The sequence below is a fragment of the Ambystoma mexicanum genome, chromosome 3q, assembly GCF_040938575.1.
Source record: "Ambystoma mexicanum isolate Mex_15411 chromosome 3q, UKY_AmexF1_1, whole genome shotgun sequence".
NCBI lineage: Eukaryota > Metazoa > Chordata > Amphibia > Caudata > Ambystomatidae > Ambystoma > Ambystoma mexicanum.
Window position 1 is genome coordinate 884,564,491 of NC_090926.1, and position 22,263 is coordinate 884,586,753.

The 22,263-nt window shown below is 46.7% G+C and overlaps 1 protein-coding gene across 1 annotated transcript in view; it reads right to left on the reverse strand.

The window, feature by feature from the left end:
- SMURF2 (SMAD specific E3 ubiquitin protein ligase 2) overlaps positions 1 to 22,263 on the reverse strand; it is a 1,271,870-nt gene that overhangs the window by 1,149,017 nt on the left and 100,590 nt on the right. Inside the window, exon 2 of the mRNA XM_069655016.1 lies at positions 12,667 to 12,705. Coding sequence (XP_069511117.1) covers positions 12,667 to 12,705 — 39 coding nt within the window. The remainder of the gene's footprint in view (positions 1 to 12,666; positions 12,706 to 22,263) is intronic.

Sequence of the window (22,263 nt, forward strand, 5' to 3'; positions counted from 1 at the left end):
GTCTTCCTCTTGGTCTCGCGCCGTTGGTAAAGGAAGCCTTCCTTTTTCTTCTCCTCAGGGCAGAGTTGGAAAAGCTCGGATGCCCTGGCGATCATTGAGTGGAACGATCCAATCTCGTCGGGCGGAGAAGCCCTGGTGGGAGGCGACGACGGAAAATCCTCGTCGTATGCCTCGTCGTCCGTACCCGTCGCTGCCGTGTCAGTCCCCGTATCATCCCCTCGGGTGGACGGGGAGGAGGGCTGGACGGGGCGCGACGGTTGAAAAGGAGGCGGTGGATGGATCCTTCTTTTCTTGGTAGGGGGAACACCAGAAGGTCCCGGTTCTGGATCCCCCGACGGGAGAGGTTCCTCCGTCGGTAACGGTAGTCTCGTCCTTATCTCGGAGCATAAGGACTGTATAGCCAACAAAATGGCCGCTGAGTTGTCTTGCGGCGCTGGCAGAGGGGAATCCGACGGGCGAGCAGGGGCCCCGTCGGTATCCTCGACGATGTCGTCGTCACCTGCGTCGGGGCCCATTCCGACGGGCTGGTCTTGTTCCACGCCTAGGCCGTGGCTTAAGACCTCGATCAGTTCCTCTTCTGAGGTTGAGGCCGAATCTACGACGACGCCCTGCCCCCCCTTCTTCCCCACGGAGGGTTTCACGGGGGTCCTATCGATGGGCACGAAAGAAGACTCCCTCCGAGGAGGCAGGGAGATTCTGGGCCCCGAGGCCGCCACCACTGGTGCCGCCTCCACAGGCTGGGCCAGGGCCGCCGCGACCGTTTCGATAGAGGGCTTGGTCGAATGGATCAAGGCCTTCACCACCTTAGGTGCGCTCACCGCCTTATCCTTGAGGGAGGGGGCACTGCCACGCTCCTCCTCTGCCTTAGAGCTCGACCGGGGTCTCTCCAGGAGCTTCGCCGGGTGCTCGGCCTTCCTCTTACCCGACCCAGAGCGTTGGCTCGTGGTTGATGGTGCCGGGGAGGGTGCGCCCTGCCTGGCGCCCGTAGAGCCCGACCGTTCGGCGCTCCCGGTGCCAGCGGACTCGCGGTGCTTGGCCTTATGTTGGGCCCCCGTCGCCGGGGCGCCCTCAAAGGTCTTAGAAGACCGCTCAGATTTCTTCTTCTTCTCGCCAGACGGGCTCTTACCCTCCAGCCAGCTGGCGAGACGTTGATGGCGGTCCTTCATGGTCCGTTCCGACATGTTGCCGCAAAACGCACAGTCCTTCTCCACGTGCGTCTTGTCCCCATGAAGGCAGTAAAGGCAGAAAGAGTGTTCGTCCTCCTTGAAGACGTTCTGCAGCTGGCATCCAGGGCAGGCCCTGAACAGCTTTCCGGGCGTCGAGCTTCCCTTCTCCTGGGCCATCTCCGAGACCGGGCCTGAGAAGCTTCTGGAGTCCTCCGAAGTGTAGCTCGACGAAATCTTCACCCTTGAGGGGCACAGATGAATCCGACACGGGTCCCCGTTGATCGGATGTAGGATCGGTGGAGCTTGAGGCTCTTTTGACCGAAAGAATCGAAGTTTTTGTGAAAAAGCGCGAAAAAATAGCACTAACGCTCGAGAGCAATAGCACGAGGATCCCAACACATGAACGTGCGGTAAAAATCTGAAGATGGCTGCCAGAGGCGGTGCTTAGGTAGAGGGCAGTCATTGGCTGTGGTCAGTATGACGCAGAGACCAGTGATTGGTTATTACTACGAAAGACAGATCAGAAACGAAACTGATACTGGTTTTTTCTTTACCGAGGATTCCCAGCCTGACGACGGGGAATATTCATGAGCATGTGAATCCATGCCAGACCCCATGCTGGAGAAGTCGTGGTCTTCAGTGAGGATTAAGTCTGCAATTTCTGTAGCATGAGCTACTAGCGATCTGGCATTGATCAAGTCTCCCTTGATTTTAGGGCTAACTATGTTTTTAGAAGTAGTGGCTATGTTTTTTGAAGTAGTAGTATGGCGCTTGTCTTGTGTAGGTTCAGGAGTACCCTGGTTGAGGGAGTTATGAAGGGGTGTAGGGTAGAGGTTTTGTAGTGGGTTACTGGTTTGTGTGGAAGGATTTGGTCGGAGTGGCAACGTTTTAGAGTTTTGTGTGGTGGGCAATGAGCGGGCAGGGGGCTCATGGATTTTGGCTAGTCTGGCTCTAAGTCCTAAGTTCCTTTCTATGGTGGTGCGAGGGTGACTGCTATTATCAACAAGTATGAAGCACATTAGGCGGGCTATGCAGTGAGTGAAGCTCCAGCTCTCGTGGGCGAGGTGGGGGCTTCCTTCTCACACGCTAATCCAATGCTGTGATAGCACATGTGCTACTTACATCATGTAAACGCATGTTGCAAATGAGATGAAGCAGTTGAGTAAATGTGTGCACAGTGAGTGAGCATTTAGTGGCATTCAGTTATCAGACAATATAATGCTGAGCGGTTTTGGTCAAAAATCAGCATTCCATATGTTAGCAGAGTGTGTCCGAAGTTATGAGTGGGCATATAGTCTCCATAAATAGGTGCAAGCGCACGCTTACTGTTGATAGTGAAGCAGTTTGCAGGTTACCTTATGTGGAGGCAGATCGTGACGTGCAGGGGGTCTGGCAGACGGCAGACACGGGCATGAAACAGGCACTAGCCTTGTTTCTGTGGGCCTTGGCGGAGGTGGGCCGGCTTCGCCTGCCGGTGCCCAATCAGAGGGAAAAAGAGCTCGGCAGCCTATCAGGATGCAGTGCCTGGTTCTAGTTAGGCACTAGAGGCACACAAAGGAGTGCAGGCGGCCATCTTGGAGCACCTTGGTACCTCGTGTACCAGACTGGCGTTAAGGTGCTGTGGCAATATTTCTCAGCATAAATGACGGTGGGGCAGGCTGTTCAGCATTCCGTTTACAGCGATCCAACAGCTGATATTAAAGCAATGAAAAAACGAACGATTTTCATGAAAAGCGCTTCCGATGTCAGCACTTACCTAAATGTGTGAGAGAGCGAGTGTGTGTGAGAGAGCGAGCGTGTGTGAGAGAGCGAGTGTGTGAGAGAGAGCGCGAGTGTGTGAGAGAGAGCGCAAGTGTGTGAGAGAGAGCGCGAGTGTGTGAGAGAGAGCGCGAGTGTGTGTGTGTGAGAGCGCGAGTGTGTGTGTGTGAGAGCGCGAGTGTGTGTGTGTGAGAGCGCGAGTGTGTGTGTGTGAGAGCGCGAGTGTGTGTGTGTGAGAGCGAGTGTGTGTGTGAGAGCGAGTGTGTGTGTGTGAGAGCGAGTGTGTGTGTGTGAGAGCGAGTGTGTGTGTGAGAGCGAGCGAGTGTGTGTGAGAGCGAGAGCGAGTGTGTGCGTGTTTGTGTGTACATGAATGCAATGCAAGCACTTGTTTGTAGGACGGGAGTGGGCAGGCATCACTGTTGCTGGAATCTAATAGAACTTAATTTCATGGCTTCATAAAACAGTGATCATTACTAGCTTCATTAAGTGATTTACAGTGACAATACTGGCATGGATTGTGACTGCAGCTAAAAGGCAGTGATTTACAGTGACCATTACTGGCAGAGGTCACACAAAAGGGAATTATAGTGATACTTGGATAGGCTGTGGCGACAGATTCCTCAAAGTGACATAATGCAACATTGGCATATGTTGTGGACACAGGCATCATGAAAATGTCAAATGTTACTCTGTACTGTGGGGCACATATTTATTGGATTGTATTCATGTTTTACCCTATAGAGCCAATTGTAACGTGTGTAGCTTTTTACTCTTTCTTAAAAACGGGCATCTGTTGCTATAAAGTGCACCATTCCTTTGTCTGATCTTTGTCTGAATGCCAGCAAGACAGAGAACCTCCTCATTGGCACACCTTCACCATCCTTTCCCTTCACTCTCTGGCCGGCCTCCCTTGTCCCTCCTCCTACCCCCACCTGCGAGGCTAAGAACCTCAGGGTCATCTTTGACTCCACCCTTTCCTTCTCCACCCACATCTCTGAGGTCTCTTAAAAGTCAAATTTCCTACTGCGCCTCCTCAGAGGTACTCTGCCTTTCCTCACCTTCCCGCAGAAGCTCATGGTATCCCAACCTCTGGTTCTCTCTTTGTTGGACTATTGTAACAGCCTCTTTCTTAATCTACCTGCCTCTACTCTCCGCCCTCTGCAACTAATCCAGAACAGGACTGTGAGACTTGTCCTTGGCCTCAAGCCCTGGGATCGTATCTCTCCAGCTCTGAAATCTCTCCATTGGCTCCCAGTGGATGCAAGGATTAAATTCAAAACCCTCTGCATTGTCCACATGGCTTTCTGGTCCTGGGTCCAAAATACCTTCAGCTATCCCTCCGCAAATACCTCCCCTCTCGAGCTCTTCGCTCCTCTACCTCCAACTCCCTCAGGGTCAGTCGTTTTTCAAAGAAACAAGCTGGGGGTAGATCTCCGTCTTCGGCTGGGGCCTCCCTCTGGACCAGCCTCTCTGCCACTATACAACTTGAGGAGAACCATCTCCGGTTCCGGAAGTACCTCTAGACCTTCCTCTTTTCTTCTGCCTTTGCTCCCCCTCTCCCCTGCTGATCTGTTCTTTTGGCACTGTGCACCTGGCCACCCTCCGTCACCGGGCCCAGGTACCTGCTCACCCCGCCACCGGGTCACCCCTTGCACTGGGGTCTGTATCTGTACCCATACAGCCCCCCCTTTTTCTTCCTGTACTTATCAGACCTACCCTGTCTGCTGCCTTAAACCTAGCACTTGCAAATTGCTGGCTGCACTACCACAGTTTGTTGCCTTTATTATTTATTTATTGTTATTTATCCGTTTCTCCTCTGCTTCGCACTTTCCACTTCTCCCCCCTTCCATGCACTTTTCCCCTCCCCCTCTTCCATGCACTTGCGCATTCTCAATGTCATTGGGCCTAGTAAGATCGCTGTTTTGTTCTCCCATGTTCCCCTCCCTTACCCTGTCGCGCTCTGAAACACTTGTGTATGAGCACGATAGAAATAAAAGATCAATATTCAACAGATATTTGAAATTCTTGGGGAGGGGACATCCACTTACAACCTCCATTCCATACATACTGACAGCACATCATTTCTTACTCGCCAAGAGTCAAGTATCACTAGCCATTGGCTAGTGGCGAGTACACATTTTGCACTCTAGGTGGGATTAGGTATCGGGGTGAGTGTGTGGATAGGAAGAAAGTGGGCGTTTATGTTAGTCGGGGAGGTGAATACAATTATGGATCAAGAGGTGAAAGGGTGAGGGTGGATGTGCAAATCCAAGGAAAGCAGGCAACAGTGGGACTATATGTACGTAAGGGCTAGCACCTGATGTAAGAAGCAGGCCAGCTCAGGGGATCTGTTCTGAAGTGCAGTCAGTGTCAGCTGTGTTGCGTTTAATTGTCAGCGCGTCCTTAACTACCAGACTTCTGTGTGCAAACCTAAAAATGTGTGTGCCTGAAACCTGCCCTCTCATAACAAACAAACTCTGGTCAGTTGATTGTACAAAAACGATGCATTCATTTAAAAAGTCTTTTACAAGCATCTCGTTTCACAACACCTGTAGTTTTACTTCATCGCAATCCACAATATGTAATGGAAATAGATTTGGTATAAGCTTTATTTCTTTTATTACAACGTCTGTACATTCCAATTTTGTAGTAGTAATCTGGTATGCGGACCAGTCTCTAACCTTCACGATCAGACTTCAGAACTAAATTAAATAAAATAATAAAAATATAAAGCCAACATGAAATCGTTGAGATGCAGTTCGTAGGGCAATTCAACATTCCACCTGAACCTCCTTGACTCAGTCCTCCGTTTTATTGAACACCCAACAATGGTACCTCTGTGCCCTCTCCCAATAATCACCACATTGAAAATATTTCTCTTTCATGTGCATATTCTTGGAACGAACACCACACTCATGCATCTCTGGAAACCATCATTTGCTAGTGCAGTTCTGTTTTCCATGGCTAGAACTCCCTATATACATATCTCAACGCACCATTGTGCAAGAAGGAAGTAGCTTCTTACCTGCAACACAATTTCTCCAGCTTTGGTATCTGTCATGGATTCACATGTCTTGAATATTCCCAGTACCTTTCGTAGGGAAAAACATTTGACACCTTGAGTGTGCCATCGAAGTTGTCATGGGTGCTTTTGCTCCCCACCAATAGGAAGGGTATAGCTCCACCCCAGCAGCTTCCCCTCAGATTGTAACTACTCCAGCTGGGGGATAATCCCCTGTAGAGGATGTTTGCCTGTAGGGGGAAGGCTGGAGGGCGCATGTGAATCCATGAACGATACCAACGCTGGAGAAATGGAGTTTGCGGTAAGAAACTACTCCCTTCTCCAGCATTGGATCTTTCATGGATTCACATGCTGTGAATGGATTTTAAAGTAGTATGCATGTCTGGAGGAAAAAAACCAGGCAAACAAGATTAGAAACCTTTGCATTTTTTTTTTGGGCTCGTGCAAGAAATATACATACTTAAGTACAAGACAAAAAAACTGGAAGCTGCAGGGGTTACCTTACTGGAACAGCTGTTGAAGGATTGCTTGTCCCACCTGCACGTCCTCCGCGTGCTGTTAGTGTAGGCAGTAGTGCCTAGTGAATGTGTGAGGCACTGCCCATGTTGCCGCCTGGCAAATGTCTTTGATGGGCACCCCCGACCAGAGAAGCTGAGGCTGCCGTGGCTCTAGTAGAATGTGCCCTGGCTGTAGTTTGCAGTGGCATGTTGGCCTTTGCGCGGCAGAATGAAATCGCTCAGGATTTTCACCTTGTGATGCCTTGTTTTGTGATGGCTTTCCCTTTGTTTGAGGGGCCAAAAGCGATAAACAGCAGTCTTGGTGCTCTAAATGATTTTGTCCGGGCCAGATCTTATTTGAATGCCCTTTTTACATCCAGGGTTTGCAATGCTCTCTCGGCTGGGGAGGTGGCATTCTGAAAGGAGGTCGGAAGGGTGATGGTTGCATTCTTGTGAAATTCACATGGTACTTTTGGGATAAAGTGAGGACTGGTGGAGAGGATTACTTTGTCCTTTGTAAATCTGAGGTACGGAGGGTCTATCACTAAGGCTTGTAATTCAGAGACTCGTCTGGCGGACGTAATGACGATCAAGAACACCACTTTCCAGGTTACACACTTGATGTGTGCCGAAGATAGAGGTTCAAAGGGGGGTTTCATGAAACCAGCCAGGACTAGATTCAGGTTCCATATCTGTGGAAATCTTTTCTTTAGTGGAGAATTGCGAAAAAAAACCTTTAGGAAGTTTTTGAGCAGCGTGTCGCTGTAGAGAGGAGTTTTTCTGGTGAACCTGGAGATTGCAGCCAGTTGTACTTTTATGGGGGAGATTGCAAGACCTTCCTTTGCCAGCTTCACTAGGTAGGGAAGAACCTGTTGTGGTTGTATGGCCAGTGGTTGAAGGTTGGTCTGCTGCGTACACCATGCATGTCGTGATGTCGAATTGCACTGTTGTTCTGCGATAGATCGGCGTGAGACCCCAGATGGATTGGATTGTCCGCCGACCGAGGTCAGAGCACCAGGTTTGTATGGGCCAGTACGTTGCCACCAGAATTATCTTGCAATGATATCTGCGGATCATCTGTATTGTATTCCTGATCAGATGAAATGGATGGAATGCATATGCGACAATTCCGGTCCATGGGAACGAGAATGCGTCCCCTTGAGAGCCAAGATGTGGAATCCTGCTCGTAAACTTCTTGACCCATTTGTTGCAATGTGTAGCCAAGAGGTCCAGAGGAGGCTGGCCCCACGCTGAGAAGATTCGGGCTATTTGGTCGTCGTGCAGTCACCATACGTAGGACTGCGTCGAGTCCCTGCGGAGGGTGTCCGCTTGTTGGTTGTGTATCCCTGGGAAGTGGAATGCTTGCAACGCAATGTTGTTGTGAATGGACCAGTGCCAAATGGTTTGTGCTTCCAGAAACAGGGCGTTTGACATTTGTTCCGCGTTGCTTGCGCAGGTAAAACATTGTGGTGGTATTGTCCGTGAGGATTTGCACTATCGAATTCTTGATCATGGGAAGGAAAGACTTCAGGGCCCAATGGACCGCACGCAGCTCCAGGACATTTATTTGACGGATGGATTCTTCGGGAGTCCACAGACCTTCGACTTGGTGCTTGCATAGGTGAGCTTCCCAGCCCACAAAGGGAAGCATCGGTTATGATAGTGAGAAGGTACTACTAGAGGCATCCCTTTTGAGATGTTGTCGAGGCTTGCCCACTATTTCAGTGACTTTGAGAGAGCTGGTGTGATAGAAATCATTGTACTGGTCGCATGTGTAGTCTGCAATTGGGTATTAATGGAATGCAGGACGACTTGGTCCCCAGTAGGGCCATGTATTTGTACACTGATTTTTTTGTTTGGAGTGAAGGAATTTGTTAGGGTTATTAATATTTGCGCTCTGTCAGATGAGGGCCGGACAAGGCATTGTGTCGTGAGAACTTGTGCGCCCAGGAACACCAAACCTTTTGATGGAACTATGCAAGATTTGGCATAATTGATTGCAAATCCCAATTGTTTCACGCAATTCTATGCTGCACTATATAACATCGGAAAGTCAAGACCACCACAATCGTACACATCAACATTTAGCGAATATACCTCTGAAGGTGATCTCCTGAGGACCGTGAGGCATTAAATGTCCTATTTAGGATAGATGTTCTGAAAGCAATACCAAAGTTCAAAGCTGGATCGACGTCCAGCCAAGACAGCTATACCCTAGCCTTTCATAAAACATTTGGCCAATCTTTAGCCCCATTTTTGGTTAAGCTATACATCATCATATTAGCAACTGGAGAAGCACCATCATCCTTTACTCAAGCCAGAATTATAGTGACACCTAAAGAAGGGAAAGACAAAATGGACTGCGGCTCATACAGCCCAATTTCTTTAATCAACGTTGATGCAAAGATATACGCGAGTATCTTAGTGAACCGCTTGGGCAGCATTCTGCCAAAGCTTATACAGAACGATCACACTGGGTATGTCCAGGGAAGACAGGGCTCGGATTATATCTGCAAAACATTAGATCCGATTGCTGGCTTGAGTGAGGAGGACACAGATCCATGCCTTATCTCAATAGATGGCGAAAAAGCCATTCGATAGGGTGGAATGGCCATTCTTGGGTGCAGTTCTTATAAAGCCAGGCCTAGAGGGAGCATTGGATCGCATGTGCTTTAGCACTACCACAGAAACAAATCTGCCTTGTTAGTGTTAAATGGAGTAGAATCAGCGAATGTTCAACTAAGCTGAGGTATCCGGCAGGGATGCCCCTTGTCCCCACTGTTATATGTTGTCGTGATTGAGCCACTGGCCCAGGAAATCCACCACAACACCAGTGTGAAAGGTTTCCAAAGGGGTGGTAGTGAATATAAACTTGCAATATGTTTGCGGATGACATCCTACCATACATTACATCCCCCGAGGTCTCGGTCCTGACCTTGTTACAAACAGTCGATAATTATGTCCTACACTCAGGATTGTGCATCAACATTCATACAACGACGGCACTACGCTGGTTGACAGACAACTTCCACACCAAACACAACATACAGTGTCACGGTCTACTAATTACCACAACTAGCATCAGGTTCCTGGGTGTAACTCTTCCGAAACAGATAGGCAATCTATATGAGACCAACTACCCACCATTACTCGAGATATCAATAGATGGGCAAGAATGACTATCCTGGGCAGCACGTTTTACATCAATCAAAATGAATGTGCTCCCTAGACTATTGTTTCTAATTCAAGCCCCTCCAGTAACAGTCCCCGGGAGGTCTTACTAAAGATGAAAAGGGAACTTCTCTCCTTTCTTTGGGCAGGGCAAAGACCACAAATTGCATACAAAACTCTTGTTCTTCCCAACTAAGAAGGCGGGATGAGCTACCCAGATATAATTGCGTACTATAGAGCAGCCCAGCTCAGGATAATAGTGGACCACTTGAGGGAAAATAAAGAGAAACAATGGGTCACCCTTGAAAACCTTGTTTTAGCCCCAGTCACGATGGGATAATAGTTGTGGGTTCCTCGGAGCAGACTTACCAGAAAAATCAAGACCCATCCCGTATTGGCCGTCTTCTGGGCAGTAGGGCGACCAGGGGCACACATTAAAGGTATCACTACTTTGCCCTCCCCACTTAGCTGCATGGGGACACCCCCAATAAGAGACCCAGTGGTAGACTTAGAAAATGTCCAAGAATTGTATGAAGCGGGTTTCATCAGGGCCGGCCAAATGTGGAATAAAGGTGTGTTCATGTCCAAGGCGGTCCTAGAACAAGCGCTTCAGATACAAAACATCCCTCCACTTCTCCATCTACAGCTTAGAGGGGTTCTATTCGACCATTGCTGGAAAGACCAATTGAAGTGGCCCTTTGAGCGCATTCTCGATTCGCACACTGGCACAAAGGGGTTGATGTCACAAATATATAAAGCACTGCTAACGAAAGGTCATCTACCCACCCCCCACACTCAGATCAGATGGGAAAGAGACTTAGAACTGCAGGAAGGGGCAGATATCTGGCCCACCTTGTCCAGAGTGGTCTGGTAATCAACAGTCGCAGTGCAGTATAAAATATTGAATTGTAGCCCCTGTTTCATTGGCATTTGACCCCGCTCAGGCTTTCAAAAATGTATGCAGGGGTCAGCCTGGTTTGTTGAAGGGGATGTACACAGGTCTCAGCTTACTGGCATCAATGGTGGGCTTGCCCAAAAGCACACTTATTATTGGAAGGTGTTGGGTTGGGGCCATGTAAAATGAAAAGATAGACAGAGTATGCTCCTCTATTGTTGCTATTCTGGGTTGAGGAGATGAGGACCATGATTTGCTACCCCATATGCCTCGGAAACCTCTTTCTGGCAGCAAGAGCATGCTCAGCGCAACAATGGAAAAGAAACCCCTTACCGTCCTAAGTGGACTTGCTCAAACCATTTGACATTTACGAGAGTGAGAGATTCATGGCAACCCTTATGGAAACCACACACATGGAGACAGAATGGCTCCCGTTCATGGAATTTCATAGGAATGAGAAACTGGGGAGTGACCAGACAAGTTATGGGATGAGCAGTGAACACAAAGTTATCTCTAGACATAGTTTTCTTTTTTTCTCTTTTTGACACAACCTCTTATTACACCATTGCCGCCCCTACAGAGGTACAACAGTGAGGAAACACCAGGAAGACTTGTTAAGGGTCATGAGAAACCTGATTTTCCAATTTGCCTTCTTAAATTGTTTACTTATCAGCACCACAAGCCCCGTATCGGGTAGTAACCATAATCCTGCTACATTAAAGTTTGGGGAAGAGAATAGGAGGGTTTATTTCTTTGTTAGCTTCCAATACCTAACTGAGTTCTTAGTATCGCGTCATTGCCGCTGGAGGTGTCGTTATAATTTTCCTTTCACAGCACACAGGAAAGTTGGTAAAGGACAGGCACGACAGTATTGTTACTTTGAGAGGTCCATGCTATCCCATCGGTGAGAATTATCATTGTAAACAGGTTTGTTGATTATGTTGCTGAAAAACAAATAAATAACTAATGTTCTTTAATATTTTTTTAAAGCATTTATACTGTACTCCTCCCCACCGTAGTGGTCAACAGGCGCCAAAGCGTGCCCAAAAAATTGCCTTTTCGTGCTCCACCTGGGGTGGACCACACTGTGGTCTGTGGAAGAGAGGAGAGCGGAGATAGAAGAAAAGGGGCAGAGGGAGTAGAATACCAACACAAAGAGACATTTAAAGACAATGGGGTTAGGAGAGGAAATATGCTGTGGTAGTGGGAATGTGTGTGCAGTCACTGCTCATAGAACAGATGATGCGAGTCCTTGAATAGATTGAATAGAACATTAACTGCAATACTTGGCCACGGATCTGCGTGATCTGCCCGCGGCTGCATTTCCCGCGATGGAAATGTTCGCATGGCAAATGCACGAACACAAAATGTTCGTACATTTCCCATGCGAACATGCAGGGGCTTCCCCCGCAACCCCCGCTCACTATACTGTGTAGTATAGCAAGCGGGATGTTATGGGGGACACCCCCGCATCCCCCCCATTTTCTTTTTTTTTCTGTTGGGTTGGGAGAGCGCAGGGGTTGTGGGGGAATTCCTTCCAGCCCCCGCAGCCTTTTGTAGAAACTATACTGACCCCACCAAAACACCTAAACACATACCACGAAAAGTTTGAACTTTTGGTAGTTAGAACTTTTCGTGGGGTGGGTAATGTTTATTCGGACATGTCGCCATATTTCATTGGCCACATGATGGCTATAGTTGAGCATCTGAAGGTAAACCCGACATAAAATGAAAGACTATGGGTATGCGAGGCTGCACTAGACAAAGCTGGCAGTACCTAAACGCACAAAGCTATACTTGGCATGCGTGGGCAGCACCTAACCATATAATGGCTTCAGGTTGCCTTATCAGGTAGCACCCAGTATTACAAATTGTAATTGTAATGGGTTATTTATAATGCGCTTAATACCCAGAGGTTTCTAAGCGCAGACCCGGGGATCAAACCTGTGATGCTCCGCGTCTTCTTGCTTCCAGGACGAGCGCGTCCTCCCAAGACCAACTCTATTGGTTCAGTCAATGTCTGCTTAACAAAAGGTCTCCATTGAAGTTGACCACGTGTGAAGAGCTGTGTAATGACTCAAATCAAACACATTCTACGACAACAGTATAATGCCAATATCGAACACCACTGCATTAGTTTAAAATGGACAAACTTACGGAAAAAATCTTTTTTCACCAAGTTCTTTGCACACAGCACTGTAAAGAAAAAAGTAAATGAAATTTAGTACTATTAAACCGTGATTCAAGTAATTTCTGAGTCAGCAGATTAATACAATTTTGAATCTAACCAAAGTTTAGGTACCAACATTATCATAATTTACGTGACAATATTCTACAGAAGTGGAACATGAGAATTAAGATGTACTGTAATCTTCCATTACATCATATAGAAGGAGAAGATTCGTGTTACTTAGGTAAACAAACCAAAACTAGGGCAGTTAATGACCAATGACTATTATCGAAGAATAAATGGTCTTTGCTTAAATTATATACACATATAGGACACTCAAAAGGTACAAATGTATGCAAAGTTGTGGGAGAATAAATGTAGTTTTATTTTGGATCAGTTGTAATCGTTTCTCTCCTGAAAATTGCAGATCTATTAAATGTTAAATTAAACTAAACTGTTGATATTGCTAAATGCTCCTCCACCTTTAGTCACTTACATTCACAGGCAAGTGGAAGTAGATCAGAACCAAATGTTAAATTAAGTTTGACAAAATACAATGTTTAATGGAAAATAAGGTGCATTATTTATGTGCAACTTAATAAGTTAATTAGATCACTGCAATTGTTCAAAACATGGGAGAATCTACTCTTTCAAATTTGACTAGCATTAAAATTTTTATTTTTATCCCACGTAAAAAACACCGTCAAGACGGCTTTGAGCCGAGAGCAGCAAACACTTCAGGAAAGAAATGGAGTCCATTCCTATAAGTAATGTCACAAACTTAAAAAAGAAGGTGAAAATAACATTTTCTAGGGAAAGTAATGTAAACTGTAAAAATGAAGACCTGTTAAATGATACTTTATTTTTCTAAACAAAATATAGATTCTGTCCAAAAATATGCATTTTGTTTTTAAAACTTGCTTCTAGTTTATATCGATTTAGCAGCATGCCACCTCCACTATGCAGCCCTTCTTTTGTATTAACCCCTTTCATCTGTGAAACGTATATATTAAAATTGGGGAATACCCCACTTTTCTAGCTTTCAACACACCCAACTTTCTCATCAGCTCTAAATAATTTTGCTCCTGGCCAGAAGGTTTCAAGATTGTTTAGGTCAGTTGTATTCATTAGAATAACGGGTGTACATTTCGATCAAAAGTGACTTACAAGAACACATTTACAGATGGCAGACCCATTCCCCAGAACGGTGCCTGCACAATAGCACAAATAAGAAAACAAGTAGAGTGCCAGTTTATGAGGGTGTGAACCAAGTGGTACATAGACCAGGGAAAAGACAAAAACAAACAAGAATATAACAGGTGACTTACAAAGATAACATTAACATCTTTAGCAAGTGCTTCAATCTAAATAGGACTGCTGCACAACTATATAAATGACATTGCTTGGCACTGGAGGGAGTGGCAAGGTCAGGAAGAGAAGATGCGAGAGGGCAGAGAAACACCGTCTTTAGCAGGTAAGAAGAGTACGCAGAATTTTAACGAGCTCCATATTGAAGATGGCTTTGATAGTGATGGGGAGCAGCGAGTCGGAACAAGAAGCAGAAGCAAACTGAGGTACGGGGCATGGGACAAATCGAATGCAGAGGTGGAGCAAGAACAAGGTGGCGAGTAGACCGAGATACAGTCAGAAAAGTACCATTGATAACTTTGTAGAATAGGAGGAGGACTTGGAAAAGGGAGCGGTTGCATAAGGAGAGCCATTCTGCATGATAGCTGTAGTTGGAGGAGGGAGAGGATCTGGGTAGGATGTAGAGAATGCAGATAGCCAAGTTCAGCACGGTCTATAAAGAGGCAGAGGAGTAGGAATGAGCAGTGTGTTAGGCAAAGTTTGTATGCAGTACCCTTTGGGACCACTACACACAACTAGGACTACAGGTGTAAGCAAAACCAACCTTTGGTACAAGTCTGTACTACACAGTTTTTGGTAGGGGAGCTGAGCAACAGGGCTCATCTCAAGAGGGGAATGCGAGCAGTAATGATGTTACACAGAGGTCTACAATCACAGGTGTTCAGATAAACTCTTACACTCAAGGTTTCTTGGTTAAACACTTATTAATTTATTTAAAAGTCAGTTATAAAACATTCACTATAAGGAGGCAGTTAAATAGCATATACAAATATACTTCAGTACTGTACAATCTAAGTTTCTGAGACATTCTGAACACTTTGAAGGATGAGCAAAAAGGCATAGGTTATCAGAACATAAAAAGACTACAATTATTTCTTAGACAGTGCAGATATTCCGAGTTCACCAGAAGGGTCAATTCAATTCAATAGGCTAGTCTAAAGTCAATGGGCTAAATCTTGGATAGGATAAAGCAGTTCTGGTAAGTAAACGGAAATGTCTCTGCTAAAGTTCTCAGAGGTAGCTTGTAAAAAGAAGAATCATATGTTGGGTCACAAGCTGATTAGGCCTGCAAGTTGCAAAGGTTTCAAGCACTTTCACTGCGAGAGGCAAGTACTCAGTCTCGTTTCACAGTACCTTACAAATGAAGAAAAAGATGCAGCTGAAGACTTCTCTTCCTGGCAGTTCCTGCAGATCTCGCTGTTCCTGGGCCTCAGTCGTGGGGACAGGGAGGACGTCGGGGGACTCCTGCACTGCACTGGGGCAGTCAAAAGGCTGGCACTTGGCAAACTTCAATTTCGGCTCCTGTGAGCAAAGCACACAAACTGGTGTTCCTCTCCCTGGTTATATGGTTTCCTGCAGAACTCTGAGGAAATTCAACCAGCTGCGAGATAAGGTGTCCAGGTGGCTTACTGTCGAGTTGATTGGTCCCACCAACTCAAAAGGGAGAAGTTGTCCTTGAAGGGGCTCCTCTGTCGTGGTAAACTTGGCGATTAGGACCTGCAGCAGGACTTCACCAGGCAAACCAACGGTCCAGGAGTTGCAGCATCCATCCTCTTCCAGCTAGTCTTCGGTTCTTTCGTTCCAGCGGTCGACTCTGCCTTCCAAGCCAAGAGACTCGCCTTTTATTCAGTTGTCTTCCATTCATTCCAGCCTAGCTGTCACTCACCCAGCAATGTGGCTGTCCTTGCCGGACAGTCAGCCAGCCAATCACCAAAGAGTGCATTTGGGTCTTCTAGGAGACTACGCACAGGGAGTTTCAGGCACCTCCCTCACTTCCTGCCCACCCCAGATACTCGGGCACCAGAGGCGGTCTTCACTCCTGAAGCCTGCCAAAGGCAAATGAACAAAGGAATCAAACCTGGTTTGGCGCGCAGAGCAAAACTCTAGGACCTTTCCACAAAGAAATGGTGAAAAAAACCACTAGCACCAGCCATTTCGAGAGGAAAGGTAGCATTTGACTGCTACATGAGTATCTAGACACAGGGGATACTAAGTAACCCCTCCAGCACTCTATTGTAAAATACGGTGTGCTGGGTCAATGAATTTAAAGAGACTAGTAAAGTCAATTTCACTTTACTTACTCTGGGAAACAGTAGTTTATCCCAGAGAAGGTATTTACGTGTACAACACGCTCCACGCAGCCCTCAGCATCCCTAAAAGGGAACACATCACCAAAGTCAGGCGAGCCGCCCACTGGCTTCCAGTTAAGGAAAGAATCAATTTCAAGATACTTACCCTAACGCACAAATGCATCAATCACACTGCCCCATCTTACTTAGCTGACACCATCACCAAAGACCCTTCCACACGCCCCAAAAATAGTAACCACGCCAATCAACTCCAAGTACCCCCCTATTAAAAGAGCCAACACCGGTGGCATCAGCTCCTCTCACATAGCGCCCAAGCTTTGGAAAGCCCTACCCAATGTACTAAGAGCTGAACTGAACCCGCACTCCCCACCATCCGCAAAACCCTCAAAACCACCCTGTTCATTTAGCCCCTCTCCCCATCTCCTTCCACCTTGCCTCCTACTGTAACTAAGTTAGGTCTATGCATACCCTGTGAAATAGTATGCATCGAAGTATTGTATTTTTGCATACCCTGCCAACGATAAGTGATATGTCTGTTCCTATGTAACTAATAAATAAAATAAATTTAAACCTTGGTAAGCCTGAAACGGTTTCCCTGTGCCACTGCACTGAGGGCGCTGTGTGACACAGATGAAAAGATGCCTATGGAGTTGGTTAGACTCCATAACCAAAGAAAACACAAGAGTAAAACACATTTAGTAAAACACATTTCAAAACACATGAGAGTAGGAAAAACGGTCACACTCTCTCCAGGTAATAAAAAAATCAAGTCCTCAAAAACCAGCAAAGTTGCTGGAGGTCTCTAAGGTGAAGGGAATTAGGGAGACTTCTCAAAAATGTGCTAACACTGTATGAGTTTACGGAGCATGAGGGTGGAGATTATAAAAAGCCTGAGGTGCGACTGTCCCCCCATCCCCGTCGGGAGATGGCGTCAACTGGGCAGCCAAGCTCCAGAGGTAAGGAAAAAAATGGCAGCAGTGATTTCCACCCCACCCCCCCAAGCTATGGGGACACCCCAATGAAGCCAACAGCCCGTGTGAGTGACGATAATCACAGATGGATGCCTCTCAGCACCCAGAGACTCATTCAGTTTATTGGCCGTGCACAGTGAGTTTGAGTAAATAAGTGAGTGAGTGGGGATGCCCCTAATGTCATCAGTTTGCAACCCCCCCCCCACCACCTTCCACCAACAAAGGCAGCCCAATACGGTACTGAGAAAGGGTAGCAGACTGCAGCCGTGCACCCCTATGGTATAGAATGTATATTATACGTTTTAGGTTAATAGATGTGGGACATAGTTATGGCTATATATAAATGTGTGTATATAGTTCTCAGAATGCTTAGTGTGTAGAGTGGATTAGGGTTATGTAGGAGCAATTTAGAGTAGTGTGAAATAATTAAGGGGAGTGTTAGGTGCCGGTTTATATATATTATAGGGATTAAAGGGGTGTGTACTCTGGCGTGAGGTAAGTGGGGTGAGGTGCTATCCACTGAACCATCATTTACCATTGCTTAAGAAATGTCAGTTCCAGTGCTGCTGGCTGACTTTACATAAAATCATTGGTGATATTCCTTCAAATGCTATTCTAGGAAAACCTTCCTGATTTTATTAGTGCATCCCATCTTTGCGATATCTAGCGACTTGCACCAAAGATATGTAGTCAAAAAGAGGTGCTGCAAATTGACACATTACATAGTTTGCTGTTCTTTTTTGAGGCCATAATGATCAAATCTCTCGGTTGTTCTTCCCTGAGCAGACCAACAACAAACAATACCTTAGTTTTCCCCCTTCTGAGCTTCAGAAGGGTGCCACATTCCAGACCCAAAAAACCATACACAATAACAAAAACACATCGGAACAGCCAACAGTTTTGGTATAGGCATGGAATAGTCCCAGGTACTGCCACAGAGGTACTACCTGGCCACATGATGGCAACTTGAGAGAGAGAGAGCCCGATTACCTGAACAAATCAGATCAGCGTCAGGTGAATGCCCATCCAATACCAATACACAAGCCAAAACTGCTGCCTTTATCAATGCTCATTTTACCAAGACTTCAGTGAAAGAAACAGATCTAATCAAGCGGCTGGAGGAACACTTAGTGAAGGCATTTGTTTTACACCAGTAGTGAATTTACAGCTGCAACTACGCCATTAAGTCCGCAGACTGTAGAAAGAATTATCTGGCCAAAGTTGGATGGGCCCATTTGATAGATCTAGCTCAAAGAGTTCACTGAAGGATGTGTTTTCAATCAGGAGGGGCAGTTAGTGAGTGGGAATAGCCTCACCTCTTACGAAATCCCATCGTGACTGTGCCAGTCGGCTCAAACATGCCGTCTGTGATTGTTGCTTGAGATCTCTTGGGTCCATTTAACTTTAGAAGTGTACACAATGCCTTATTTGGTGCCGTTCATATGGGGAGCATGTGCGTGAAACCAGCATCAGGCACACTGTTACATTTTGAGAGTCAGTGTTTTGGAGGGAATGGTTTCCAAAGAAGCTTCTTAATGTCACTCAGAGGAGATCCAGGAAGGTGATGGATTTCTCAGAAGATCATGTATTTTGCATGCCACCATCTCACTCTATCAACACAAGAGCAATGATTTTGTTGAACGCTTTAAAAGAACACTAATGAGAGACTGCTATGGGGTGCAGACCAAGATGGCCACATAAAGAGTAGCTCCCCTCCCTCTGTGCGTGAAGAGATGATTTGAGAAGGCCCAGAGCGACGACAAGTATTAAGTTACTTACCTGTAAATACTGCGCTCCAGCATGGGTCGGGCATGGATTCACATGCTCATGAATATTGCCAGTCGACAGGCTGGGAATCCTCAGTAAAAGAAAAAACAGTTTCACTTTCACTTTAAAACTGTATTTCTCTAAACCAATCACCGTCCTCTGGGACATGCTGCCCCATCCAATGACAGTCATCCCCCCTAAGCTCCACCCTTGGTGGGCATCTTCAGATTTGGTAAGCACTTAAAGTGGCAGTATGAACCAAGAAGAGCCACAAAGGGGGAGGGAGGGTTTACATGTGAATCCATGCCAGACCCATGCTGGAGAACAATAGTTAGAGATAAGCAACTTGAACCTTCTGCAACATGGGGGTCTGGCATGTATTCACATGCTCATGAATAATGATTACACAGCAGTGCATATACACAACCACAGGAGGTGGCAAGGCTCCACAGAAGCAATAAACACTCACCTCTGGAATAGACTGACCTCAAACAAACCTTTTGCGTTGCACCGCTTGGCCAACTCAGAACTTCTCCATGGAATCTCTGTCGACACAGCAAAATCTTGTGAATGTGTGCGTGGACCTCCACCTAGCAGCCCTGCAGATGTCGAGCAGAGGCACACCAGAGAGAAACAGAGTTGTTGCTGCAATGGCTCTGGTGGAGTAGGCCCTCAGCCAGCCTGGCAGCAGCCTGCTAGCCAGTCAATGACAGTGCATGATGCAGGCAGAAAGCCACCTGGAGATGAAAGCATTCGGTAAGGCCTTTTTGTGACTTACAGATCCAAAGTTGATGAACAAATAAAAAGTCTCCCGAAATATCTTTGTGTGTGGCACATAGAACTTCAAGGCACAAGCAACATCCAACGGATGCAAGGCCCTCTCCACTGGCGATGACCGATTCAGGAAGAAGACCGGTAGCACTAAAGGTTTGTTGAGGTGGAATTCTGACTGTACATTTGGCATAAAGGGGGGCTGTGTACGGAGTCCACCCTTGAAGCATAGAAAGACAAGTAGGGCTGCTTGTAAGACAGGGCCTGGATCTCCCAGATCCATCTGGGCGAGGCGATAGACACAAGGAAGGCTGTCTTCCATGAGGGAAACTTGAGCGGGGCTTGATGCATAGGCTCAAAAGGAGCTACCATGAGCTTAGTTAGTACTATATTGAGCTCCCAAACCGGGGCAGGAGCCTTCACCAGCGGAAAAGTCCTGAAGAGCCCCTTGAGGAACTCCTTTACGAGTCTGTCGACCACAGCAAAGGTTTACCCAGAGACCTGCTGTATGGGGATCTGGCGGCGAGATGCATCTTGACAGAGGTGTGAGCCAATCCCCCCTTGGCCAAGAATATCAAGTAGGGTAGAAGTTGGGTGGCTGTGACATGCAGAAGTGTAATCTAAGCCCGGCACCACAGAGAAGCGCTTCCATTTATGGCCGTAACACTAATGTTGATGAGGCTCTGGCCCTGGCCAGGATGTTCTTACATTCCACAGGCACAGCATAACCTCCAAACTCTAGGGCTGCAGGAGCCATGCTCTCAGGTTCGGCGACGCTGGGTCGTGGTGCAAAATTGCTCCTCAGAATCGCTCCTCCCTCTCTGGTGTGAAGGTCCGGGAACAGTGGCAGCCTGATAGATGGAGCCACTGACAGACGCAGCAGGTCTGGGTACCAGATCTGTTGCAGCCACGCTGGGACGAGTATTATCTTGCATCTAGCATACATGAACTATCCCTCCCACGGGAGCAAGAATGCATCCCTCATGCTGATCGGCTGAGATTTAGAGTTTTTCAACATTCTGGCCTTCAGTAGGGCATCAGAGAGGTGTTTTGTAGTTATGTTGCTCAGTTTAGAGCTTTTTCCCGGGGCCGTCAACGTGTCTTGACGTCCGGTCGCCGGAATCCGAGGGCTTCCCAGATTTGTGTCGGAAACAAACTTTGGAGTCCGTTTTGGGGGCCTGTCATGACGTGATTGCGACTGCGCTGGCCCAAAGGACAGGGAATGTTCAGACCATTCCCTTCGCCACCTCGTGTGGCTTATCTGTCGACAGCGTGGTCGACTTTCAGCCATGGGGTATGCGATTGGTGTGGTGTGAACTGGGGGTGCTTGAGCCGCCGGTGTCATCTCCGCAGCAGAACCGCCGGCCTGCCTGTTGGAGTCGGGGGCTCGCACACAGGAATCCATTGGATCCCGATCACCCTTAGCATCACTTAGGATGCCGACGCTGCCATCGCTGGAGACTCCTTCAACGTCCATGGCGGCCTCGGCCTGCATGGCGTGGTGGGCCCAGTGTTTAGTCATGCAGTCCTTTAGAGTTTTTGGCCTAAACAGTTTGCAAGACTTTCACTGTATTTCGGCATGGTCCCTAAGAAGGCAAAAGTTATACACTCAGTGTGAATCGTTCCAGAGAAACGTCATGTTACAGGAAGTACAGAATTTAAAAGGAGTGTTTTCAATAGTGTATAAAGATGGCAGCCTGGCGAAATATATGGGAGTGTAGGGGAATATGCATTCTCTAAGTGAGATGGAATATGAAACCACCCCCCTCCTCCCTACTGTGCAGAGCCGAGGCCTGTTGGGGCCAGGAAGGCTGTAGACAAAGTTATTCAATGAATGGCCTTGTCCTCGAAAGCCGTTGACGGAGATCTTGCAGTGTACGGTTGTCGAAAGGACAGAAAGAAAAACTAAGTTTAAACTTTTACTAAGTAATGACGTCAGCCAAGAAGGAACTCTGCAAAATGCAGCCGACTACGATGGCGGAAAAACAATCTGAGGGACCTCGACACGTTAAGGACCATGGGTACAGAGGTATTACTGGCACACCCCATCGACGTCCCTTTTCAATTTTCAAAAACAAAAAATGTAATACTCTAATCACTGATCATCGTTTATTTTCATTTCTAGGTTCTTAAACTGACCAACATTGGTGAGCATAAATTATAAAATGTCTTGCCTCGCAAGTTTGGCAACCTTGAACTTTCTATGCCAGTACACAAGAAAAGTGACCTTCAGTTCTCTTAAATCATTGTTTTGTTTTCTTCTACCATTATAGAACAAATGTTACTTGTTTCAGTTCTTGTTAGTCTTGGTATCCCTTCTAGGGGAAAAATACATTTTTGTATTTATATTATTTCAAGAATAGAGTTGTCAATTTCAGAATTCACATCAAACCTACAAGCAGGCAACATTAATTACTTTTTAGTTCCTAGAAGATTTGAAGTGGCAACCTGAACCATATCTTACTAATCAAAATGATTAACAGTTCTCCATTTGAGTTCCCTGTATACTTAAGTTGCCACTCACGACCGGTCTGCAGTGGTTACAAGATATGCTTGAATATATACACACACACACCACATTACTCACCGTAATCTTATTTCTGATTCTTGCATCTGC